At 42.5% G+C, this 21,263-nt stretch overlaps 1 protein-coding gene across 1 annotated transcript in view; it reads left to right on the top strand.

The window, feature by feature from the left end:
• The window catches only part of LGR4 (leucine rich repeat containing G protein-coupled receptor 4), a 96,911-nt gene that overhangs the window by 29,496 nt on the left and 46,152 nt on the right, over nt 1–21,263 (top strand). Inside the window, exon 2 of the mRNA XM_037146036.2 lies at nt 19,282–19,353. Coding sequence (XP_037001931.2) covers nt 19,282–19,353 — 72 coding nt within the window. The remainder of the gene's footprint in view (nt 1–19,281; nt 19,354–21,263) is intronic.

Genomic DNA, 21,263 nt, shown 5'->3' with positions numbered 1-21,263 from the left:
CTGCTGCTTGTAAGCTGTACGTGTGCTCTGTGTAAACTCTTGTTGCCTATTGATCACTCTTCCTTGGTTTCGATTTTTCTTCATTCTTCTCCAATCATATTATTCACAGCCCAGTATCCTCCTTGAAACTTGCCATGGGACCTTCTCTGGGATGGATGGAGGCTTTGCTCTAGGGTAGGTCAGCCTGTGTCCCGCACCCCCCTCCTGTCGCCTTGCTGCCTCTGCGCAGTTGACTCATCTGCAGTCACCTTCCAGAAAATTTACAATTTTTTCAACAAGTACTTTGGTTTCTGAGCATTTTGAAAGCAAGGTCAGGGTGGGCGTCAGGAAGAGAGAAGTTCAGGTGGAGGAGGCTACTGGAATGCAAGGGGAATCTTTGGGAAGGGGTACTTAGGGAACTGTAACGGTATCCCATTTTAAGCAGGATCAGTGCTCCTCATGTGTAGAATGTCTTTTTCTTCTGCCCTTGAGACCGTGGCTGTGTTCTGCTCTATAGGACCAGTCAGTACTCTGGTCCTGAACTACCAGGGCCAAGAATTTGCCAGAGACCTAGGGCTAATAACCATCAGATGTAACGTATAACAGCCAGTATGTATGGGGAGCTTTCCTTGTGTATGGGGTGTGATCAAAGCACTTTACATGCATTATCTTATTTTATTCTCACAGCGACCTTTGAGGTAGGCGCCACTGCTTACTATTGTTAGATGAGGAAGCTAAAGCAGAGAAGTTGATCAGTTTGTTGAAGACCACACAGCTAGTAAGTGTTGGAGCTTGGATGTGAACCCTGGCATCCTTGCTGCAAAACCAGCTTTCACCCATTCTGTTCTGCTGAGACTGACCTGATCTTACAGTGTGGACACAGTGCTGAGGATTGGTCACCTGGCATGGGTTAGTCAGCTCTGTGAGGGGATAATCCTTTCATCCCAGTACTAAGAGTGGTAGGGAAGAAGGTGACCTAAGGGTCAAGGAGGAGAAGTAGCAGAAGGAAGAGTCACGAAAACCCAGAAGTGTCTTTGGGGGAATGACTAACAGGCTATTTAAATAGCTGTGAAGTGTGTGTTGTTTTAGTTGAGTAGACTGGATGTTGGTTTTGGCATAAGAAGCTTCTTCTCCAAAATATCTACAATGTGTTAGGTCGTGGGCCAGGAGTGAGAAAATTGGTGGTCAATGAGACAGACTCTATCTTTGCTCTTGCAAATGTTCTTTTCTAGTGGGGAGACCATTAACACATACAGAGGCAGCGTACCGAACTGCAGTGGCACCCATGATTGTGGCTGTGCGTGTCGGAATCACCCAGATAGTACATTCACACCCCTGTAGGGTCTGATTAGTAGGTCTGGAGTCGGACCCAGGGGTGTATACATTTCTTTCCAATTCCCAGGTGGTCCTGGGCCACTTGAGTCCCTGGTTGAGTGTCTGGGGCTGTCATATAGCAAATACAATGGGAGAGTTTTAAAAATAAATGAAAATGTAAAAAATAAGATAATTCCAATGATAAGGGCTAGAAAGAGAAAACGAACTAGGTGGTAAGACAGGGTCAGTGGGGAGCCATTGTGAGGGGGCTAAGGAAAGACTCTCTGAACCCAGAAGGCAAGAATGAGCCTGCTCTGCAAAGAGCTGGGGAGAGTGATGTAGGCAGAGAAGAGAAGAGAAGCTGGAGAGGCAAAGACTCAAGAGTGGTGAGCAGAAAAGAGGCTCGGTGGGCTGGGGGCTGGCGGAATGAATGGTTTGGGAAGAGGCTGGGGAGGAACGCAGGAAAATTCCAGTAGGGCCTTGGTAGAGAGCAAATAGTTCTAAGGAGAGGAGTGGCCTGTCCTGTCTTATTTTTATAAAGATTACCTTGGCTTCTCAGTGCAGGTTGGATTGGAGAGGAGCAAGCGTGGGGCAGGGAGACCAGATTGGAGGCCGCTGTGGTGGTCCGGAGAGAGCCGGGGATGGCGTGGATTGGGGTGGGGGAGAAACCCGATGGAGATGAGCTAGGGGAGGAAGGCCTCTGCTTTTGTGTCTGCGGGGTTATCACAGCAGTGGGTGCTCACAGTGGAGGCCCAGGAAACAGTTCAATTATATTTTATACGTGCCATTTTAGAGAGCAGAGAAGTGCTAAGAGTCCTTTAGAAAAGTAGTCATTAATCAAAAGTTACAGTATTTGAATGACTGCACCTTGGTCCCTTGGGGGGCAGACCCTCAGCTCTCTGGGAAACTTGGCTGCCCAGGACGGCGTGTTCTCCGGGATCTCCGGTTTAGCTACGTTAACGTGGAATATAATCTCTGTGTGTGTGTTTGTGTCATTGCTTAATTGTTGGCATGTAGTGACTCAACTGGCAATTTAAATTAATAGACTGAGCACATAAGCACACTCTTGTTCTTTTTAGATCTCGATGGAGCTTTGATTGGCACTTAAGTGATGGTGTATTTGAATTAATTACTGTAGCTGAGAAAGAGCTGGGAAAACACATTAGGAAAAAAAACAGTGGTGATGTGATGTGGGAGTGAGAGGAATACATTCAGTGTGAGAGCAAGCCTGGGATAAATGCTCCCGACTTAGCAAACGGTGCAATAGATGCCAAGTGCTCCCAGCTATCTGGGGCCTTGTCCTCACTGCCCCCGTAGGGGCGTGGTCAGCTTGCAGCCCACCTGCTGCTGTCCTGCTCTTCCTCCTTCCCCGTCCTGCCATGCTCCCCCCCCCCCCCCCGCAGGAGGAATAGTCACAGTATGGTCCCCGTTCCTGGCCCCGGGAACCTAGCCCAGTCAGTTCCACCTCAGGCTGTCTCTTTCTCACATGTTTACACACATCCTCTTTAAACCTTGTGTTTCTTTTCCCCTTCCCTTTTAAATCTTGCCCAGTTACCTCAGGAAATTCTCTCCCTTTCTTTGTTCTATTCTTGGAGCCAAAATAAGAAGAAGGGAAAAAAAAAAGGATTCTAGTCCTGGGTAATAATCATGAGATTCATGCTGCGATAAACCTATTGACAAATGATCTAATTACCAAATCCTGCGGCAAATAGAGTTACTGATTACTTGGCAGTGTTCGACAGTTAGCACAACCCCCTTGAAGCTTTTCCTTCAGATTCTTCCCTCACCTGTCTGGTCGTTCCCTTTTGGTTTCTGTTCCTCCAGTGGAGTTATTGCTAAACTTTTTTCTCAGCCACTTTATTTTTCTACGCGTCCTCTCGGGGCGATGCCATCCAGTTTTGCAATTCTAATTCTCCATGTTGCCCACTCCCACATTTACCCCCCAACCCCGACATATCTTCCGAGTTCCGGGCTACCACCGCCCGCTGCATAGCACCACCCGATCCAACCAGACCCAACACACGTTTGCCCCTTGTGATGCCCCCAGTGGGTGGAGGCATCACTCTAAAGCTCATGGATGAAAAGAACCACAGTGTCATCTTCGAGAGCTACTTTTGTAAAATACAATGAAGATTAATGTTCAGAAAAATAAAATAGAAAAAAATGGAAGAACACCAGCCCAAAGTCTTTATTATTGAAGACATAAAGGTCCTTTGTCAAGTTGTTATGATGCGAACTCTCCGTATCTCCACTGTTAGCAGTTTATAGATTGGCCTGCATTCTGTGTAGCTCTGGTCTTTCGTGGACAGAAGTGAGAAGAAGCTGGCTGTGGTGGCAGGGAGGGGACAGGATACTGGGAGTCTGAAGAAGGAGGACTTAGTGCAGGTGAAGCATGGGAAGAAAAAGAGAGCTAAGGTGTTGTTTGCTCATTGACAGTCTCAACTTCGAAGAGGGGAGAGTGGAGTTGAAATTTGTCTTGTTCTCCAGCCTCTAATTTACTGAGTTCTGCTGGGTCGGACTCAGAGAGGCCCCCGTCTTCCCCTCTCTGCCCCTCGTGCCCCTGATTTGGTTCCCCGTCTCGTTTTCCTTCACTGTTGATTTCTCAGCCTTCTTGCCTCTGCAGCCACCCTGTCACCCTGCCACCAAACTGTGTGTGTGTCTTTGTATGCCAGGCACATAGAGAGTGCTCGCAGAATCCTAAGCGAATCCACCTTATTCTAAAAGGAATTCACGGTAGCTAACAAAAATTGAATAAGGTAAAATGCAAAATAAGTGGGTGAGGAGTCAGGGGCTGCCCCCACCCCACCCTCAGATGAGGGTAATAAAAGATCTGCAGAAGACAGGAATGGCTGAAGCTACCCACCTACTGTTTCCATTCATGAAAGGGAGTTTATGGTTCTGGCTCAGAGAATCTTAGCTGCTAGGAAGAGGGAGAGAGAATCCACGTCTGTGATTCCACATTGTCCATAAAATGAAAAGGACACGTTGTGCAGGAGAAACACACTGTTCTTGGCATCGAGGTCGAGAGAGCTTTTTCCCAAGGGCTCTGATAAGGGGAAGACTGTGGCTTCACGAATCACAACCTCATCTCACTCTGACGATACCCACAGCAATCAGTTTCATGGAGCTGCTCCTTCTGACGTCGCTCAGGGTGGCCAGTGCGTAATTTCAGTGACCAAATGGTTGTGACGGTGTAGAGAATGTAAAAACTGTGCCCCTCCACTGGAGTTTCTTTGTAAAACAGCCTTCTTTATGTTCCTTAAAAAATCTTTCACAGCTTGCTTCTGTCTTCACACGCTGTATTATAGGACATGAGTGTTGGCTGTAATCAGAGCCTATGTGATCTTTCCGGGTTTGTCCCTCACCCCTCAACTCCATATTCCCACCAGGCCAGTCTGCCTGCTGTCTCCTAAATGGTCTGTCCTCAGAATCCACTTTCATGTAGGCTGTTCCTTTAGCTTCAAGGGCCCTTTTCTCTCTCTGTACTTTTTTACTTGGCTTTGCATATAGGTGCTTTTTTGTCTTTTCTTTTTTAAAGATCCGTGGTAATGTTTTACTCATCATGCCATTAAAGATTTATTGACAACAACAACAAAAGCTGTGAGTCTTTAAGTGAAACCCAACATATTACTGCCAATACATCAACACCCTTTAAAAAGATCCAGAATTCCACTCTTGCAATTTTGCCTCATTTTCAGCTTCTCCCTACTTCAAGGACCAGTATTCTTTATAAGGAAGAAGAGACCTTTCATGTACTCTCTTTGTCAAGTGTAGGTAGTGTTGGTTAGTTTGTGTCCACGATTTATTTGTGACACTTGTTTATCAGTTGAGCTACAGCGAGAGGCTCAACCAGCTCTTACCCATTAGACTCATTTAACACATGGTGGCTTTTGGGCAAGTTGTTTTCCCAAGTTCCAAAGCATATTCCTGAAACATGACTGCTACACACTCCAGTTAGTAGTAGAAAAGGTAGTAGAAAAGAACCCTGGACTGGCATTTATCTTTTCGATTCTGATCTTGGTTCTTTGATTTAATTAATTATGGAACCCCTCTGGGCCTCAGTTGCTGCATTATCAAAACAAGGTGGTTAGAGGAGATGGTAGTTGGGGAATGATGATAATAGTGAAAATAATAAAAGCTGATTTTGATTGAGTGTACGCTGTGGGTTAGGCATTATGCTGGACACTGGCTGGAGGTCACGTCATCTAATCCTCACCGAGATATTCTGAAGTCAGAAGTGTTATCTCCATTTAGGCTTGAAGAAACCGAGGCATGAGAGATGAAAGGATTTGCCTGGGGTTATGCAGCTGGTGAGCAAGAGCTCTGCTGTGTTCAAACCCAGGGCTCTTGGTCTGGCTTCTGGGAGGAGCTTTTAACCACTATGCTTTCTAGTTCAGTGGTTTGTGAGATACTATTTATAGGACAAAGCCTGTATTTTGAAATTTTGAGGAAGAAAAATTAGTTTTACTGAAATCCAATTATACATCATTCCTCCCAAGCTATTTTTAAGTCCAGGAACTTGTATTTAAATGAAAGCTTTGCTTTCTTTCTTGCTTTTCCCCAAATGTCTGTATATGTAAGGTTATTATTTGGTTATAGCAGTAGGCTTTGGGAGGAAATCTGTCATTAATGCTGTTTGTTGTCCATAAGAAATGTGTTCTTATTTGTCCCAGGAGCAGATCAAGTGTCACTTGTAAAGATAGGGATATTTTATACAACCTTTCTTCTTTTTTTTCTCTCTTCTGTAGCCAGGCCTTTGACTTCCTTTTAAAAAAGGTGGTTGGGAGATTAAGCCTTTTTTTACTTTTTTTTTTTGGAAAAGCTAAGTAACTACTTGGTACCATGACTAGTAAAGCATTTAACACAGTGTCTGGCATGTCATTCATTCAACTGTGGCCACACAGACCCTGCCCTAAAGGAGCAGGGGGTCCAGGTGGAAGAGCAGGAAATTAATCCGTGATGTTTACAAACTACAGATTCTTGGCGAGTTGTTTTTCATATTACCAAGATCTCTGCTTCATCCCATCACAGCTCATCCAATGTGTTTCATTCATACCCGCTGCTGTTAGTGGGCTGATCATTTAGTACTCAAATAACCATCCTTTTGAGAATGAAAAAGAGAACTATTAATTATTATACTGAGACAAAAGATATAAACTGGGATTGTCCCAGGCCAACTGGAGTGTGTTGTCATCTTCCATATTGATATATGAATTGAGCTTCTAATCTTATGTTCTTTAACTGTGGTAAACTTGAGTGAGAGGGGGGAGGGAGGGGGAGAGAAAGAAGATGGGAATGAATATGAGTCAGAGATGTGCACTTGTGCATCTGGTCTCACTGGGTGGGAGGATTCAGGAGAATTAAATATTCTCTTCCTAGTAGGAAGAGAATCCAGAATGTGTTTGGAGTTCCTAGTGTGTGTCTCTCTCTTACTTTTTAGTAAACAAATTTCAGGGTAGCTTATTGTTTTCTGTCCAGGGTAAGAAACAAAGGACCGTATAAGCCATATTAATTACAAAAGTGAAAAGGAATCAAATTGTTTTTTTTTTTTGGCGGCGGGTACTTGCTAGAACCTAAAGCCTTGTCACAAATGGAGCTGTTCAGGACTGCTGCTACAAAACCAGATGTGAGAATCTTTGCTCCCAGAGATTCAGAATCATCTCAGATTTGGTTGCATAGCCTCCTCTAATATAGAACAAATTATTAGTGACTTTAATGAGTTGTAAGTCATTCCCAAGAGAATACGTTCAATGACTTTTTATAAACCATCATTATTATCAGTGTCTGTTGTCTTGTAGTCAGAAATGATTGTGTCATCCCAGTTACAATTTTGAGTCATTTCTTTAAAGATTGAATACATTTTATAAGCCTTTTTAAAAACGCCCATCAGAAGGAAGGGGGGAATGTGTGCTGTGCGTGTTTGGGAGGAGCATTGCCACCTCATGGCCTACAGGCAAGCGATTGCCCCATAAAGCCGGCATTGCAGGGATTGTGAAATCCTAGAGAACCTGCCTCTGGGTTCAGACCTTGATGTTGGCAGCTGGCCCTCAGGGTATAGACTGGCCCATAATCTAGAATCTTCCTCTTGCCTCAAACACATGAGGTCAGTGCCTCGGTGTGTTGGAGATCGAATCGCCTTTTTTTTCCCCTTCAGCTAAGACAGAAGAGATGATTTATTGTACACATTACATTCAACCACAACTGAGACCAGAACCAGTCTAGAATGGCACAGGTCCAGGGCAAAGGACTTAGGACTGTTTTTGTAAGAGCAGGGGGGGTCTCTCAGAAGGTGGTCACAGTGTTCAGATGGCATATAGGTTGTATGTCCATTGAGAAGTTCTGGATGGCAGGCATGCCGTGCAACAGTTTGTACCAGTGTCCCTGGCCCCTGGCCTCCCTTGTTTCTGCTCCTGTGGCTTCCCTGGGTGCAGGAGCTAGCAGTTGACTTGAATCTCTGCCTCGTCTTTCTTCCTTTGAGCTTTAGCCTGTGCGGTGGCTTCTTCTTCCACTTGGCTCTCAGGGTGCAGAGGTTTCTAAGAAGATGGGACTAAGGAGGAGAGGGAAGATCTCTTGCTTGGGATAATTATTGGATGTATAGTCAGTGATTGGGAGGCCCCTTTGGGATTTGGGGCATTACAAGGGATTTGCTGGAGTGTAGTGGGGTTTTTTTGGGGGGGAGGTCTTATTTTGCACTCTTTAAATCATTACATTATCTAAGGATGATTTTGTCAGGTTTTTTGTAAACATTTATGCACAGTAAATGAAAAATGTCATGTTGTTATCATAGACTTCTAAAAACCCCCCTAGAGCCAAGAGTAGCCAAGTAGAAATTGAGCTAACTCAGCTTATTTATTGCCAATTTTGTGGAAACAGTTGAAAAGAGTAATGTAATCAAGTCTTTTAAGTATGTAGCTATGTCTCTGTCTCTTTTTTAATTTTTAATAAGAAATTTCAGGGTAGCCCATCTTGACATTCTCCCGTACCGTTACTGTCAGTTTCAGAGCCATTGCCACTAAAAACCTGAACGTAATGGTTTATGGACGATGGTCAAGGAAGACCTTATGGGCTACTCAGTCCATTGGGCCAGCCTTGTGGTGCTAGGAAAGCAGCTGTAGTTTTGACTCCCATGTGAATGAATGGACAAGAACTATTTCTTTCCAGTAGCCAATTCCTTGAACTCACAGTTCTGACTATGTTTCACAGATAGTCTATATGAACCTGAGCCTGAGCGATCAGAGTCCATGAACTTGAGACATTGCAATTGGGAAGACAGAAGCACGTTCATGCTGAAACAAAACTTCCTGAAGCAGACTTACCTTTACCACACCGATGCAGTCTGACATTTTTTTCTGTTTTGTTCTGTCTGTTTTGTCTGTTTTTATTAAAAAAAAGTTGGCTAGGACCCATTAAAACAATTTCACAGCCCATTAATTGGTTGTAGGCTCCAGTTTAAAAAATACCCGTCAAAACAAAAGTCGTGGGAGTACATGTTTGAAGGCGAGGGCTGTGAAGTAATGTTTTCCTATGTCAGTGGTGTTAAATAAGTGTAGCCATAGGAAAACCTAAACCCTTTAGTTAATTAGAATATTTACCATAATAAATGCTGTTGGATTGATTTCTATATGAATAGTGCATTTTGTCTGCTAGGATGAAGTAATTGAGTGTTTCTAATCTGCCCAGATGAAAACCCTTAAATACCTCTTGTTGATGTTAAATGGACTATTGAAATAGCATTTTGTCTGTGTGTCTTGGCTGGTAATAAGCCCTGCTGTTGTCATCATTAGGGTTACCAGCACAGCTGTGGACACCCAGAGAATGTCTGGGAACACCCGTTAAGTAGCAAGAAAACAGAGAATGTTACACAGTTTAACCCTCATCTGTTCCATGCAACCCCGGAAGCTAGGGTACTTGATCAAACTGTAGGAAAGAAAGTAATGTTCTTTTCGAGTGGTATTCATTTTTCTTTGCCATTTAGTCAACAGGGCTCGAGATGTGTAGAATATTTTATATTTTTCTCTTTAGAACACATCCCATACTGAAAACTAGGCGCTGTTTAAAAAGACAGAAATAAAAAGCCCTCCACACAAGCAGAACTTGCTTCATAAGTAGAGAATATTGATAATAGGCTAACTAGTTTTATTTTTTGGAGTTATCCTTTTAAGGATGTGTAATTGAATCCATGCATGTCTTTCATTTGTGGCATGATATTTATACACCAGTGTTTTGTTCTCTCTCATTTCTAACTTGTCGGGTTAGCATCTCCTTGAAGAACACACCCTTAAATGTCTCCTGGGCTGTATTGCTTCACCAAGAGCATAAACAATTACAGCATAAAATATTACCTTTGGAGATGAAGTCATGCGTCTTTCTTAATTGCCGAACCCTTGTAATTCTGAAGGGGGTATGTTTAAGTCTGTACTCATTCACACACTTGCTAACACAAGCAAATGTGCCTACACATATTGAAAAAACATGAATCCAAGGGTTTCTTATTTTCTACTAATTATGCATGGAATGTGCAGGAGCAGCGATACCGAAGTAAATTTGGAAAGGACCTTAGAAATTAGTGAGTACAAAATATTTCACAGTGCAGGAAGCTGAACTCCAGAGGGGCTAGATTTCTTTCTCCCCTCTTTGCGTCCCATGGTAATACATGGCTGCCAGAGTGATCATTCTACAACAAACTTGACTTTGTTGTGGAGTTAAACCTCCTCTGGCAGCTTTCCATGCTTCCAGGATGTAGGTCTGATTTATAGAAGTCCACACAAGGCCTTTGGGATATACTTTCCGCGTGTCTTGGTAGCTTTTCTTGCCACTTGTAGCTATAGTGCTTGTAAATTTCAAATTCCTGGATAGTTTTCTCTCTTTGACCACTCTGGTTTTATCTCATCTGGCCCTGCTTTCTTTCATGCATGATATCCCCTCTGCCTGGAAGGCACCCTCTACCCAAACCAACAAGTTCATCTAGTTCAGAGGCTTTCAAAGATGTTTTAAATTCTCTCTCTTCCCTTCCTCCCCCCCCCCCCCCGCACATGCACAAAATTTAAATAACTATTATAAAATAATGTTATTCTTTTTCTATGTAGTATACCATAAATTTGATATTAACTATTCATTATATATCTTTTTACAAACAGTACCCTGGTCTGGTGGCTCAGTTAGTTACAGCGTTGTCCTGAACACCAAAATGTTGCAGGTTCGATTCACAGTCAGGGAACACGCCTAGTTGCAGGTTCAGTCCCTGGTCGGGGTATGTCCCGAAGGCAGCCAATCAACATTTCTCTCTCACACCTGTCTCTCCACCCTCATTTCTTTCTCTCTAAAATCAATAAACATATCCTTCAGTGAGGACTAAAAAAATGTGCCTCCCTGGCTAACCTGGCTCAGTTGGTCGGCACGTCATTCCAGGCACTGAAAGGTTGCAGGTTTGATCGCCGGTCAGGGCATGTACGGGAGGCAACTGATGGGTGATTCTCTCTCACATTGGTGTGTGTGTGTGTGTGTGTGTGTGTGTGTCTCTCTCTCTTTCCCCCTTCTTCTCTCTAAAAGCAACAAAATACCCTCAGGTGAGGATTAAAAAAATGCCGTCTGCCACCCACCAAGCCGATTTCCTGTCCTTTCTGTGCTAGCAGCTTCCTGAGGGAAGGTTCGAAGTGTTTGGGGAATGTTTTTGGTTGCACTACTTAGTGTGCTGGGAAAACGGGGATGCCAGGCTCCCTACAGTGAGCAGCATCTTGCATTGTGAAGAATTATCCTGCCCAACAGGCCAGCTGTGTCTCTGCAAAGGAACGGGGCCGACCTCGTGAGTGAGCCCACAGGCTGACACAGCAGCTCTCTGGAAAGCACTGAGTGTCCTGGACACCTCAGCACTGCAGCCCTGGCCTTGGACGCCTTCCCCAGCTCCAGGTTCCAGGGCGCATCTCCCTTGGGGTGCTGCATGGGTCACAGCACTTTCGTTGTTGTTGTTTTATTATTGCCTCGTTCGTTCACTGCCTCGGACGCTATTCAGGGTAGATAGGTACCGTGTCCGTCTTCTCTTTTACACCCAATGCCCCGCACACAGGCACAACCCTAGTAGGCGCTCAGTAAAGAGAGAAGGAAGAGGTTTGGCCTGGCGTCCTGTGGCAAGTGCATAGGAGAAGTTGTAAGAACTGAACCAAAGCAAAACCTAAGAAATAAAAAGAAAAAAAAGAAGGACTGCAGATTTCTTGACTCAGGCCAAGCCAGCACTGCCTCAAATTAATTTGGTTTTGGGTAGCGCTGAGAAGGAGGACCTCTAGCCAAAGATGAATTATTTTTTTCCTGGAGGAGAAATGCGAGGAGGTGATATCATACATGTTCTTATTTCTAAAACGCTAACACAGGTATTGAGGTTTAAATTTGCACTTTTTAATTATAGTTTCAAGAGTTTTGATAAATGTATTCAGATACGTCACCACCATCAACATCAAGATGCAGAGCATCGCCATCACTCCAGAAAGGTCTGTCATGCCCCTTTGTAGTCAACTGTTCTCCCAGCCCACCCCTCAGCTGTTGGCCTCCACCGATCTGTTTTCCCTCTCTGAGAATTCGTCTTCTCCAGAATGCCAGACAAATGGAATTATACAGCAGTAGCCTTTGGGTCTGGCCTCTTGACTTAGCACAAGGTATTTGAGATTCATCCTTGTTGCTCCTGTAGCAATAGTTTGCTCTGTGTTATTAGTTCATTTATGGAAACACCCAAGTTTCTTTATCCAGCCACCAGTGAAGGATGCCTAGGTTAGTTCCAGTTTGGGGCAACTATATTGTTTCTAAGTAGCATTGTCGGTCATATGGTCATAAGCCTATTCATTTTATAAGAAACTTCCAAAGTATTTTCCAAAGTTGTACCATTTTGTATTCCCACCAGCCCAGTGGGAGTTCTGATTGTTCCACATCTTTGTTAGCACTTGGTATTGTCAACTGCTATTTCTTTTTTTAAATACATTTTAGCCATTCTAATAGTTGTGTGGTATGTCATTGGGATTTTTAAGTTCTGTTTCCCTAATGACTTTTTATGTACTTTTTTGACACTTATATAATTTTCTTTGGTGAAGTGTTACTCAAATTTTTTTTCACCTCAAAATCAGGCTTATTTTCTTACTGAGTTTTGAGAGTTCTTTGTATATTATAGATACAAATCCTTTATCTGATACATGTTTTGCAAATATTTTCTCCCAGTCTGTTTCATATGTATTCATTTTCTTGACGAAGGGAATGCAGCTTTGAAAGTCCTGAATGTAAAAATTCTAAAAGGCCCAAAGTAGAGGTTTTAATCGGTGAAAGTAGATACATGAATTAAACATTCTTCTGTGTATCTCTGATAGCAAAAAGTTTTCATTCTTATAATTTTTTAAGATTTGAAGTTGGTATTTTCTCTAGCCTTTCTTGCAATGTTCCAGTACCTTAACTGGATAATGACACGGCAAAGTGGTAACTTTTCTCTGTAGTAACTCACATTTATTTATTTTTTTATTATTATTTTATTTTTTTGGTAATTTTTAAATATTTTTTATTGATTATGCCATTACATTTGTTCTATTCCTCCCTTCGTTCTCCTCCACCCTGCACACCCCTCCCCCACCATTCCCCCCTTTAGTTCATGAACACGTGTCTCAAGTTCTTTAGATTCTATATTTCCCCTACTATTCTTACCCTCCCCCCTATCTGTTTTCTATCTACTGTCTAGACTACTTATTTTCTGTACCTTCTCCCCCCTTCTCCTTCTCTCACTCCCCTGTTGCTAATTCTCCATGTGATCTTCATTTCTGTGGTTCACTCCTGATCTAGCTCTCCTCTTAGTTTGCTTTTGTTTTAGGTGTGGTTGTTGATAACTGTGAGTTTGCTGTCCTTTCACTGTTCATCTTTTTTATCTTCTTTTTCTTAGGTAAGTCCCTTTAACATTTCATATAATAAGGGCTTGGGGACGATGAACACCTTAATTAGGTCTTATCTGAGAAGCACTTTTGCTGTGTTGGTAATGGTGATTGTAGCAGCTACCCTCTTAAGGATTGCAAGGCTGTGGAGAAGCAAGTTTCGGATTCTTTCTGCTGGGACGATGCACTGAGTCTTTGTGCTTGAAATGCCGGAAAAGATCCCGGAGAGCATGGAGCCAATTTATCCCGCTGCCTAAAACTAGTAGGTTGTTATATGCAACACGAGAAGGGTATCTGTTGTGACGTCAAGTTGCATTCTAGCAGTGCCAAAACATGTGAGGTCAGAGAAATATCTCTGGAGCCAATCTGACTAAAATAACATACATGCTGTTTCTGCCCCATTTCTTCAGTGTAAAAGAACATTTCTTCATGTACATGTAGCAGTTCTTATTGCTTTCAGAATGCAATAATGCATTTTTAAAAGGTTTACTTGAACATTGCAACAGTGTCTTAATAAAATAAGAGTGGAGTGTACTGATGGATATTAATAAAATTTTTTTAAAAAGAACGGAACTTACCTTTTGCTGTGAAAGCCTGCTCATCCCCGCAGAGTGACCGTGTGTAAGTGGATAATGGACACTTTGTGAAAGTTTGTTTAATGGGTGACAGTACATCTCCTTTCTCTGGTAAAGGAGAATCTTTAATTCACCTTTTTTTCATGGAACATGGTGGCTTCAGGTAGCAAAGATGTTCCCATTCATGTCAAAAATACCATGCTAGGATATATTAGATTTTAACATGTACCCTTTTGTTAAAAGGCATAAGATGATTTTATTTTCATGTTGCAAATGAATAATCTTAGGTATCAAGAGATAAATGTGTTCAGGACTATGCAGTTTCATGCTTATAAAAGTATACACTGTACATAGAAAAAGAATTTGTAATGGCCCCCCATGAAATATAATGGTTCTTTCTGGTATTGATATTGCAGGTGGCTTTCCCTGCATTTCATTTTTTAAAGAATAATTAACTTGGGTTACTTCAGTTACTATAAAAAGGTGGGGAGAAAAGAGGTTACCTGCTCAAAGATACTGAATAGTGTCAGAAAAGAAACGGCGCTTCATAAGCTTTGACCGGAAGTCTGATGTTATGTTTCTGCTACGGCTTGTGGGCAAGGGAGACCTTCCGTCAAATTCGCCCCACCAGAGGCATTGTCCAAATTTAGTTTTAGTTTTTGGGGGGTTTGTTTTTTTTGCTTTTGGTCATAGTGTAGACATCTGTTCACTGGAGATTGCCTGGAAATTTTTGGTCGATTACAAAAAACCTTAGAAAAGTCGTTGGGATCGTCTTAGTTCTCAGTCACTATCAGCTTGCGTTTATTGAGTTTAAAGACATCACCAGCATTTTTCAAAGACCATTAGAGAACCCTGTGTTCTCTAGAACTTTTATGTAATGAATTGACTTTTTCAACTGCTGAGTGATATTTGAGATATAATCACAGTATGGCAGCAGCAGTACAATTTTATCTAATACCAAAAGGAGGGCTTATTCAAATATAGATAACACTGGGTCAGTCCCAGTGTATTTAAAACTAAATAATTCCTTGGCAACAGGCCCAGGCCTAGTAAGCATGCAATGGCGGAGCCCACAGTGGTACATGCTGGGCCGTCAGCAAACAGGTCAGGCTCACTTACGGAGCCTTTTACAGGGATTTTAAAAGGTACCTTGTTGAAACATGACGTTCCTTTTCACTCTCTAGATACTTGAGCATTAGTGAATTTTATGAGGGAAAAGAATGAGAGTTTAACCACTGGGGAGATTTAGCAGTTTCAATTAAACAATTGCACTCTTTAAATTTTAATTTTGAAAACAGCGACTACTGGTGTTTTGAGTGTTCAGCTTTACTTTTTCTAGTGGACTCTTGTATTTCTGAAATCTGGTAAAAATGGGGGAGTATTGCATTGTGCGGGTGTAGCGTCTGCAGATGCCTGCTCTGTTCCAGTTAGTGTACTGGAGAAACCTAACCGTAATGACATTTGTTATAAAACAAGTAAATATGTGTAGAAAGGATACATTCAAGCAGATATGTTATAGTAAAGGCACGTTCAAGAATGTTCCTCCCCACCAAGTAAGAGTTCTAGGTTCTGTCCCCTGCTTATCACTAATCTGCTTGAGGTCACCCTAATCCTTTTTTATTTTTTTGATATTTAATCTTTATTGTATTTTCATCCCTGATGGGGATAAAAATTTAGTCCCCTTATCTCCTCCCAGTCCCCTAGCAATCAGCACACTGTTGTCCACGTCCATGAGTCCTTTTCCTTTTTGCTCACTCTCTCCACCCCCAACCTCCCGCCCCCACAGCTGTCAGCCTGCTCTCTGTCTGTGGTCTGTCTGTGTTTTGCTTATTAGTTCAGTTTGTTCATTACATTCTACTTATGAGTGAAATCATATGGTATTTGTCTTTCTCTGACTGGCTTATTCACTAGCATACTGGTTCTCCAGTCCATCTTTACTGTTGCAAAGGGTTAAATTTTCTTCTTTTTTTATGGCCGAGTAGTATTCCATTGTGTAAACTATAGTTGTTTTATCCAGTTATCTACCAAGGGACACTTGAGCTGCTTCCATATCTCGGCAATTGTAAATAACACTGCAATGAATGTAGGGGTGTTCATGTTCTTTCAAATTAGTGTTTTGGGTTCCTTCTGATATACTAATTCTTTTTTTTTATTGGATGGATCCTATGTTCCCTTGACCTTCCAAAAATTTCCTATAAGAATGTAATTTTTTTAAAAAGAGTGTTTGACTACCAACAAGTAAGCCTTAAAATTCTTTTTTTGTTGATAAAAAAATGAAGTATTTGATCTTTAAGGGCTCTTCTGGCTTCAAGTTTTTGGCATTTGATGATCTGGAGTTTAGAGTGTAGTTTTGGAGGTAGAACTATTGCAGGTTCTAGATCTTCTGCACCATTTAGTGTTTGTTTTGTGTAAAAGGGGTTTCTTTTGGGGGAAGGAAGGCCACCAAAGGTGGGGCGATGCTTGGCCTGCGCTCTGTCCACCGGATTCAGACAGCTTCCGGATCAGCAAACACCAGGGTGTTGATAAGATCATACCTATGCCTTAGCTTCTTATACAAGACTTGACATTTTCTGACCTTCACAGCAATCTGCAAGGTTTAGCTTGCACTGCTTCTGTTTTTCAAAATTAAGAAGCCAGGGCTCAGAAAAGGTGAACAGCTTGCCCAAGGTAGTGAATCCACAGGTAAAAACCTTGCTCTGTCCTGCTCCCGTGTCTATGCACACCTATACTTCCACACACACCTGGCTGCCTTCACATAAGGCCGTCAGTTCTCTTAAAACCACCCTTCAGAGGTGTTTTGTGAGTTATTTGTGCCCTGGCCTTGTGTGTTTTCTGTTTTTGTTGTCATTATATTTATTTTCTCTATGGAACCCAGGGTGCTAAATCACTGGTTTAGTTGCAGACGTTCCTGGTAAGACTGTTTGTTGCTCATGAGAATGTCAGGGTGCTGATCTGGCGGTTTATCTCCTACTTGAAAATTTTCTACATACCTTTCTTTCATTTATGGATTTTAATGCAACTGTGGCTTATGAGTCTAATATGTTTGTAGTTATGGACATAGGGCTTCCATTTGTAAATTTGTACAGTGAACTCATCAACCACCAGCATTCTTTCCAACTGCAAGCTCTCTCCCTGCAGTTAGTGATGTCAGGGCTGGAATGTCTGTTGGTTGTTTATCACCATTAGCCCTCATTATTTTAAATGAGTGCCCACCCACCTGATACTCTGTAACCACATGTTTCCAGAGCTTCTCTGGAGATAACATCTTTTGCACACCCCAGCCCCCCCTTTTTAACCTCACTCACAAGTGTTTTGTCACTGAAGTCCCCAAAGTATGAGAGAAACTACACATGAAGAGAAAACTTCTCTGGGTGTGAAATTCGGAACAATCTGAAAACAAGTGTTGCTCCTGAATCTGAAGCTTTGAAGCAAAACTTCATGTCGTGTTGAACATACATTAGTTTGTAAATACGGAGTTCCACTAATTACATCTATAGCTCACAGCGAAACTACCTGTTATGTCTTGTTACTCTGAGGGAAAAAAAATGAGAGAATTATATAGGCGTATGTGTTATAAAAAATTGGAATGCACAGATAGCGTGGTGTAAATTCTCTCCAATTACGTGTCTTTTTCTGCTGAGGCAATTAATCAGTTTTTCTGTTACCGTGGTACACACCTGAATTCAGGTGTGCCACGCTTGGAGGCAACTGCATGGACAACCTCCTTTTGCAAAGTAACAAAGTGTGGTTATCTTTCTCTCTTCTTTTATTGGAGTGACTAAATAGCACCGAAATTGTGTGATATTTTGTAGAATCACTGCTTACCTACCTGGATTATTAGTTTGCCTTCCAGTATGATGAAAAGTTTTGTTGTACTCTTAAGAATGATTTTTTGGTACATGCCACGTGTGTTTACAGTGGGAGTGACTCGGTTTTTGAGTGGCAGGTTGATGTGCCCTTTGCATAAAATGAAGCTCATGTATTTCCATCAGGAAGAGTGTGCGCCACCTTGAACACTACAGAAAAGGGTAGAGTGTGGAAGTATGTAATGTCAGGCGTGGAAGCCAGGACCCCTCAGCCAAGCCCCTCATCTTACAGATGAGCCAGGCGAGGTGCATGATGGATCGCACAGCGGCCGTGGGGCAGAGCCCGCTGCTCCTGACGCCTGTTTCGGGGCCATGGCTCCTGCATCTTGCTGGCGTGTCTGGGAAGAAGAGGGTGGCTCTCCTCCCCTTTCTTCCCCAGGGATAGCTGACTAAAGGAGTGTTGAAGCCACTTGTTCAGAGGCGCTGGGGAAGTGATTAAATTGAGTGAGTCTCAGTTCCCCCATTGGTAAAGTGACATTTTATGTGTTGTCTTATGTTACCTGCTACTGTGGTTGCTGTTTTTGCTGCTACAATGATTGTTACTCTCAAAGTTTTCCAAACCCATCTTGGGAAGGGCTAGTAACTAGAAGGGGCACAAATTCCATTTCTAAATTCTTGTGAGAGGGAAACTGGGGAGAAGGGACTCTCCTGTCTTGGCACTGACGTTGTCACCTCCTTTAAAGGAAAATTCTACCTGGCCCAAGGGTTGTTACCGGATTCTTGTGTCCTTGATTTCTCTTCCATGTTCGTAGACCAATATGTCTGATCTGATGAAGGGAAGGTCACATGCGTAAAGACCCGAGGGCTCAGTCCCGGCCTTTAACACGAGGCGAGAGGCTGGAGAACCTGAGTAAAGCAATCGCCCATTGCATGTTGGGTGGGACTGGCCTTTATGGGGCTCCCTTAACCTGCCTTTCGAGGTGCTGATGTTAAGTAGGGTATGGGGGGGGAGAAAGTCAGTTCTCAATGGGCAGCTGCCAGGGAATAAGGAAATGGTGACTCGAATACTTTTCAGCTGTGTGAACTAGTTAACTGCTGAGTTACATTGTCAAGTGCGGTCTCTCCTTTCTGCTGCCTCTCTAAGGAGAAACTTGGAATGGACCGCATACCTGTCGTGTATGCACTTGTCTCCAGCCGCATCTGTTCATAGGCTAAAAATGAAATCCACTTACGGCTATTACCTGGAGGACTTTTATAGGTTTTATAGGGTACAGCTAGGACCTGTTTTATTGTTTGTGACAGTGACTTAAGAAGCCACCTTTGCCAGTATTTTTAAAAATCAAGTCTGGAGATATTTATTTGCTCGTTTGTTTGTTTGTTTATATCATATACATACTTTTATACCCCTGGGAAGCCACACTGGCCCTTTTATTGTAGATAGTTTGAAGAATTTTTCCCAGGGATCCTTAAAAGGGGGGAAATCCAGGATTTGTGTATGTTTCTGAATTATGGGGTAAAGTTCGTATTTCAAGATTCAACTTTTCTTTGTGTTCTGCATTCTGAAGCCCAGTTGTGACTCTTACTGTGTCTGTTTCCTCTGCTCATTTTTCTTGTTTCTTTGTAAACATTCAGCACCTTATTGTCTTTTTGTTAAATTAAGTGCCTGAAGTCTATTGTCACTTAGTTAACAGTCTTATTAACTTTGTTTTCCAGGGATATCAGTATGAACAACATTACTCAATTGCCAGAGGATGCATTTAAGAACTTCCCCTTTCTAGAGGAGCTGTAAGTAATCACTTCGAGAATTGTCATTTGTTTGTTTTTTTCCTCTTCTCCTCACAACAGACAGTCTAACATGTCCTGTTAGGGGACATACAAGTAGCTTCAGTGGGCTCTGTGCAGAGGAAGTCGTGCTTTTGCAGGGTGGGGGGGGGACACAAACTTGATTTTTAAACAGTGTAATTGCTGAAGTGATTTTTGAATGCCAGAACTAAAAATGCTTGCTTCCATAAGACTTTTTTTGCTGCAATTATTATAACCATGCGTGGTGCAGTGACAATAGTTAACGACAGTGCTATCCTGAGATAACAGCCCTGCTGTGTAATTACCATTGTTGCCGAAGGAGTTGCTGTATGGGTAACACACCATAAAAAATAGTGCGAGGCAGCAGATAATACCGGCGCAACGAGCAGAAAACTTGAGTGTCCATCACTCCGGACGTTTGCGGGCGGCCTTTGGGAATGGGGTGAAGGTGTAGAAGAACATCTTTGACTTTGGAATGTTTCTGAACTTGTCCGTTGCATCTCACATTTCTAGTTTAACAGTTTACACTGTGGAAAATTTCTTTCCACTTCTTTTCACCTGCATTTTGTTGTGCTCTCCCCACTTTTTTGAAGTTCCTAGTTAAAATGGGCACCTTTAGATTTCAAAGGAATTGGAAACTGTATGTTTTAAGAACCCAGGTGAAAAAAGTACAATCAGACTTGAGTCAAGTTAAATATAGACTTTTAATGACCAAACTAATTGATTGTGTAGTATGTAGAGATAAGAAGATTACAGTTTGATACTAAGAACATCAAAGAGATAGAGCCTGGAAGGAATCTAAATTCATATTACAGTCTGAGCCCTCCCGCCCAGCTGTTGAGTATTAGATGCAAGTCAGTGAATGTGGCCTTGCTTAGCTGGGCCCCTCCCCCAGCTGGGGCACGGAATCAAATAGAAGACAAGCAGGTTGTGCTCCCTGCTTCTGACGGAGCACTGAAATAGCAGTTAAGCATTTAATAAAGTTCAGGAGAAAGTTTCCTTCCCACACTGCTCAGTTGAACATAATGTCCCCACAGTCAAAACCGAGCAGAGATTATTTACACTTCCAAGCTTGTGAACTGTGTCGAGTTACTCAGCTTCCCTCTGCTCAGTTTCTTTGTCTGTAAGGTACAGACAACCACGGTCCCTCCCTCCACGTACTGTGGTGAAGACAGAATGGATCCTCAGATGTTAAATGCCTAGGACAGAGAGAGGGTTATGTAAATGCTGGCGAGTACTTATTTTCCTGCTTTAAAAGTGCATTAAAATAAAAAAGCAGTGGCATATACCAAATGTTATCTTTGGATAAAGGGAATTAATGTGTGTTTTATTTTAGCCTTTTATTTTTTTTCTTCAGTGAGCATTAATTATTTTGTAGTAAATAGCTATTTACTTTTCATTAGACATTTTAATTGAATTTGAAAGGAGTGAGCTCGGCATTTGAAGCCCCACTTGTTACTGCTCCTAATCAAGCTTGTAAACGCTTTATCTGTTCCTTCTTATTTCACATACAGTTTAGATTTAGGATTAGTCTCCCTTTACAGAAGTAATTACGCAGTGAAAGGACATCACAAAGTGGTTGTTCAGCCCTGGGAGAACCGCTGTGGGCTGTGCCACGCACCAGCCAGGCCGGAGAGAAGCTCTCCTTTCTTTGAGGGGTGATGGTGTGCAGACCACCTTTGTCCAGGCCTTCCACTGCCAGCTCCGCTCTGAGGGGTTTGCAGAGAGGACCCGGATGTGGAGTCAGACCTGCTTAAGCTCTGCTTTGTGACGTTCACATCTTTAAATTTCTTAAAATCTTAAATGACCAAGCACACATCAAGCTCCTAAATGCTGTCAACTGAGACTTTTAATTGGAACCAACTTGAATGTGACCACTAGTTCTTTGTAGC

This window comes from Artibeus jamaicensis, unplaced genomic scaffold, assembly GCF_021234435.1.
Source record: "Artibeus jamaicensis isolate MK-2021 breed Jamaican fruit bat unplaced genomic scaffold, CSHL_Jam_final contig_797, whole genome shotgun sequence".
Taxonomy (NCBI): domain Eukaryota; kingdom Metazoa; phylum Chordata; class Mammalia; order Chiroptera; family Phyllostomidae; genus Artibeus; species Artibeus jamaicensis.
This window is presented reverse-complemented; position numbering and strand designations above follow the sequence as displayed.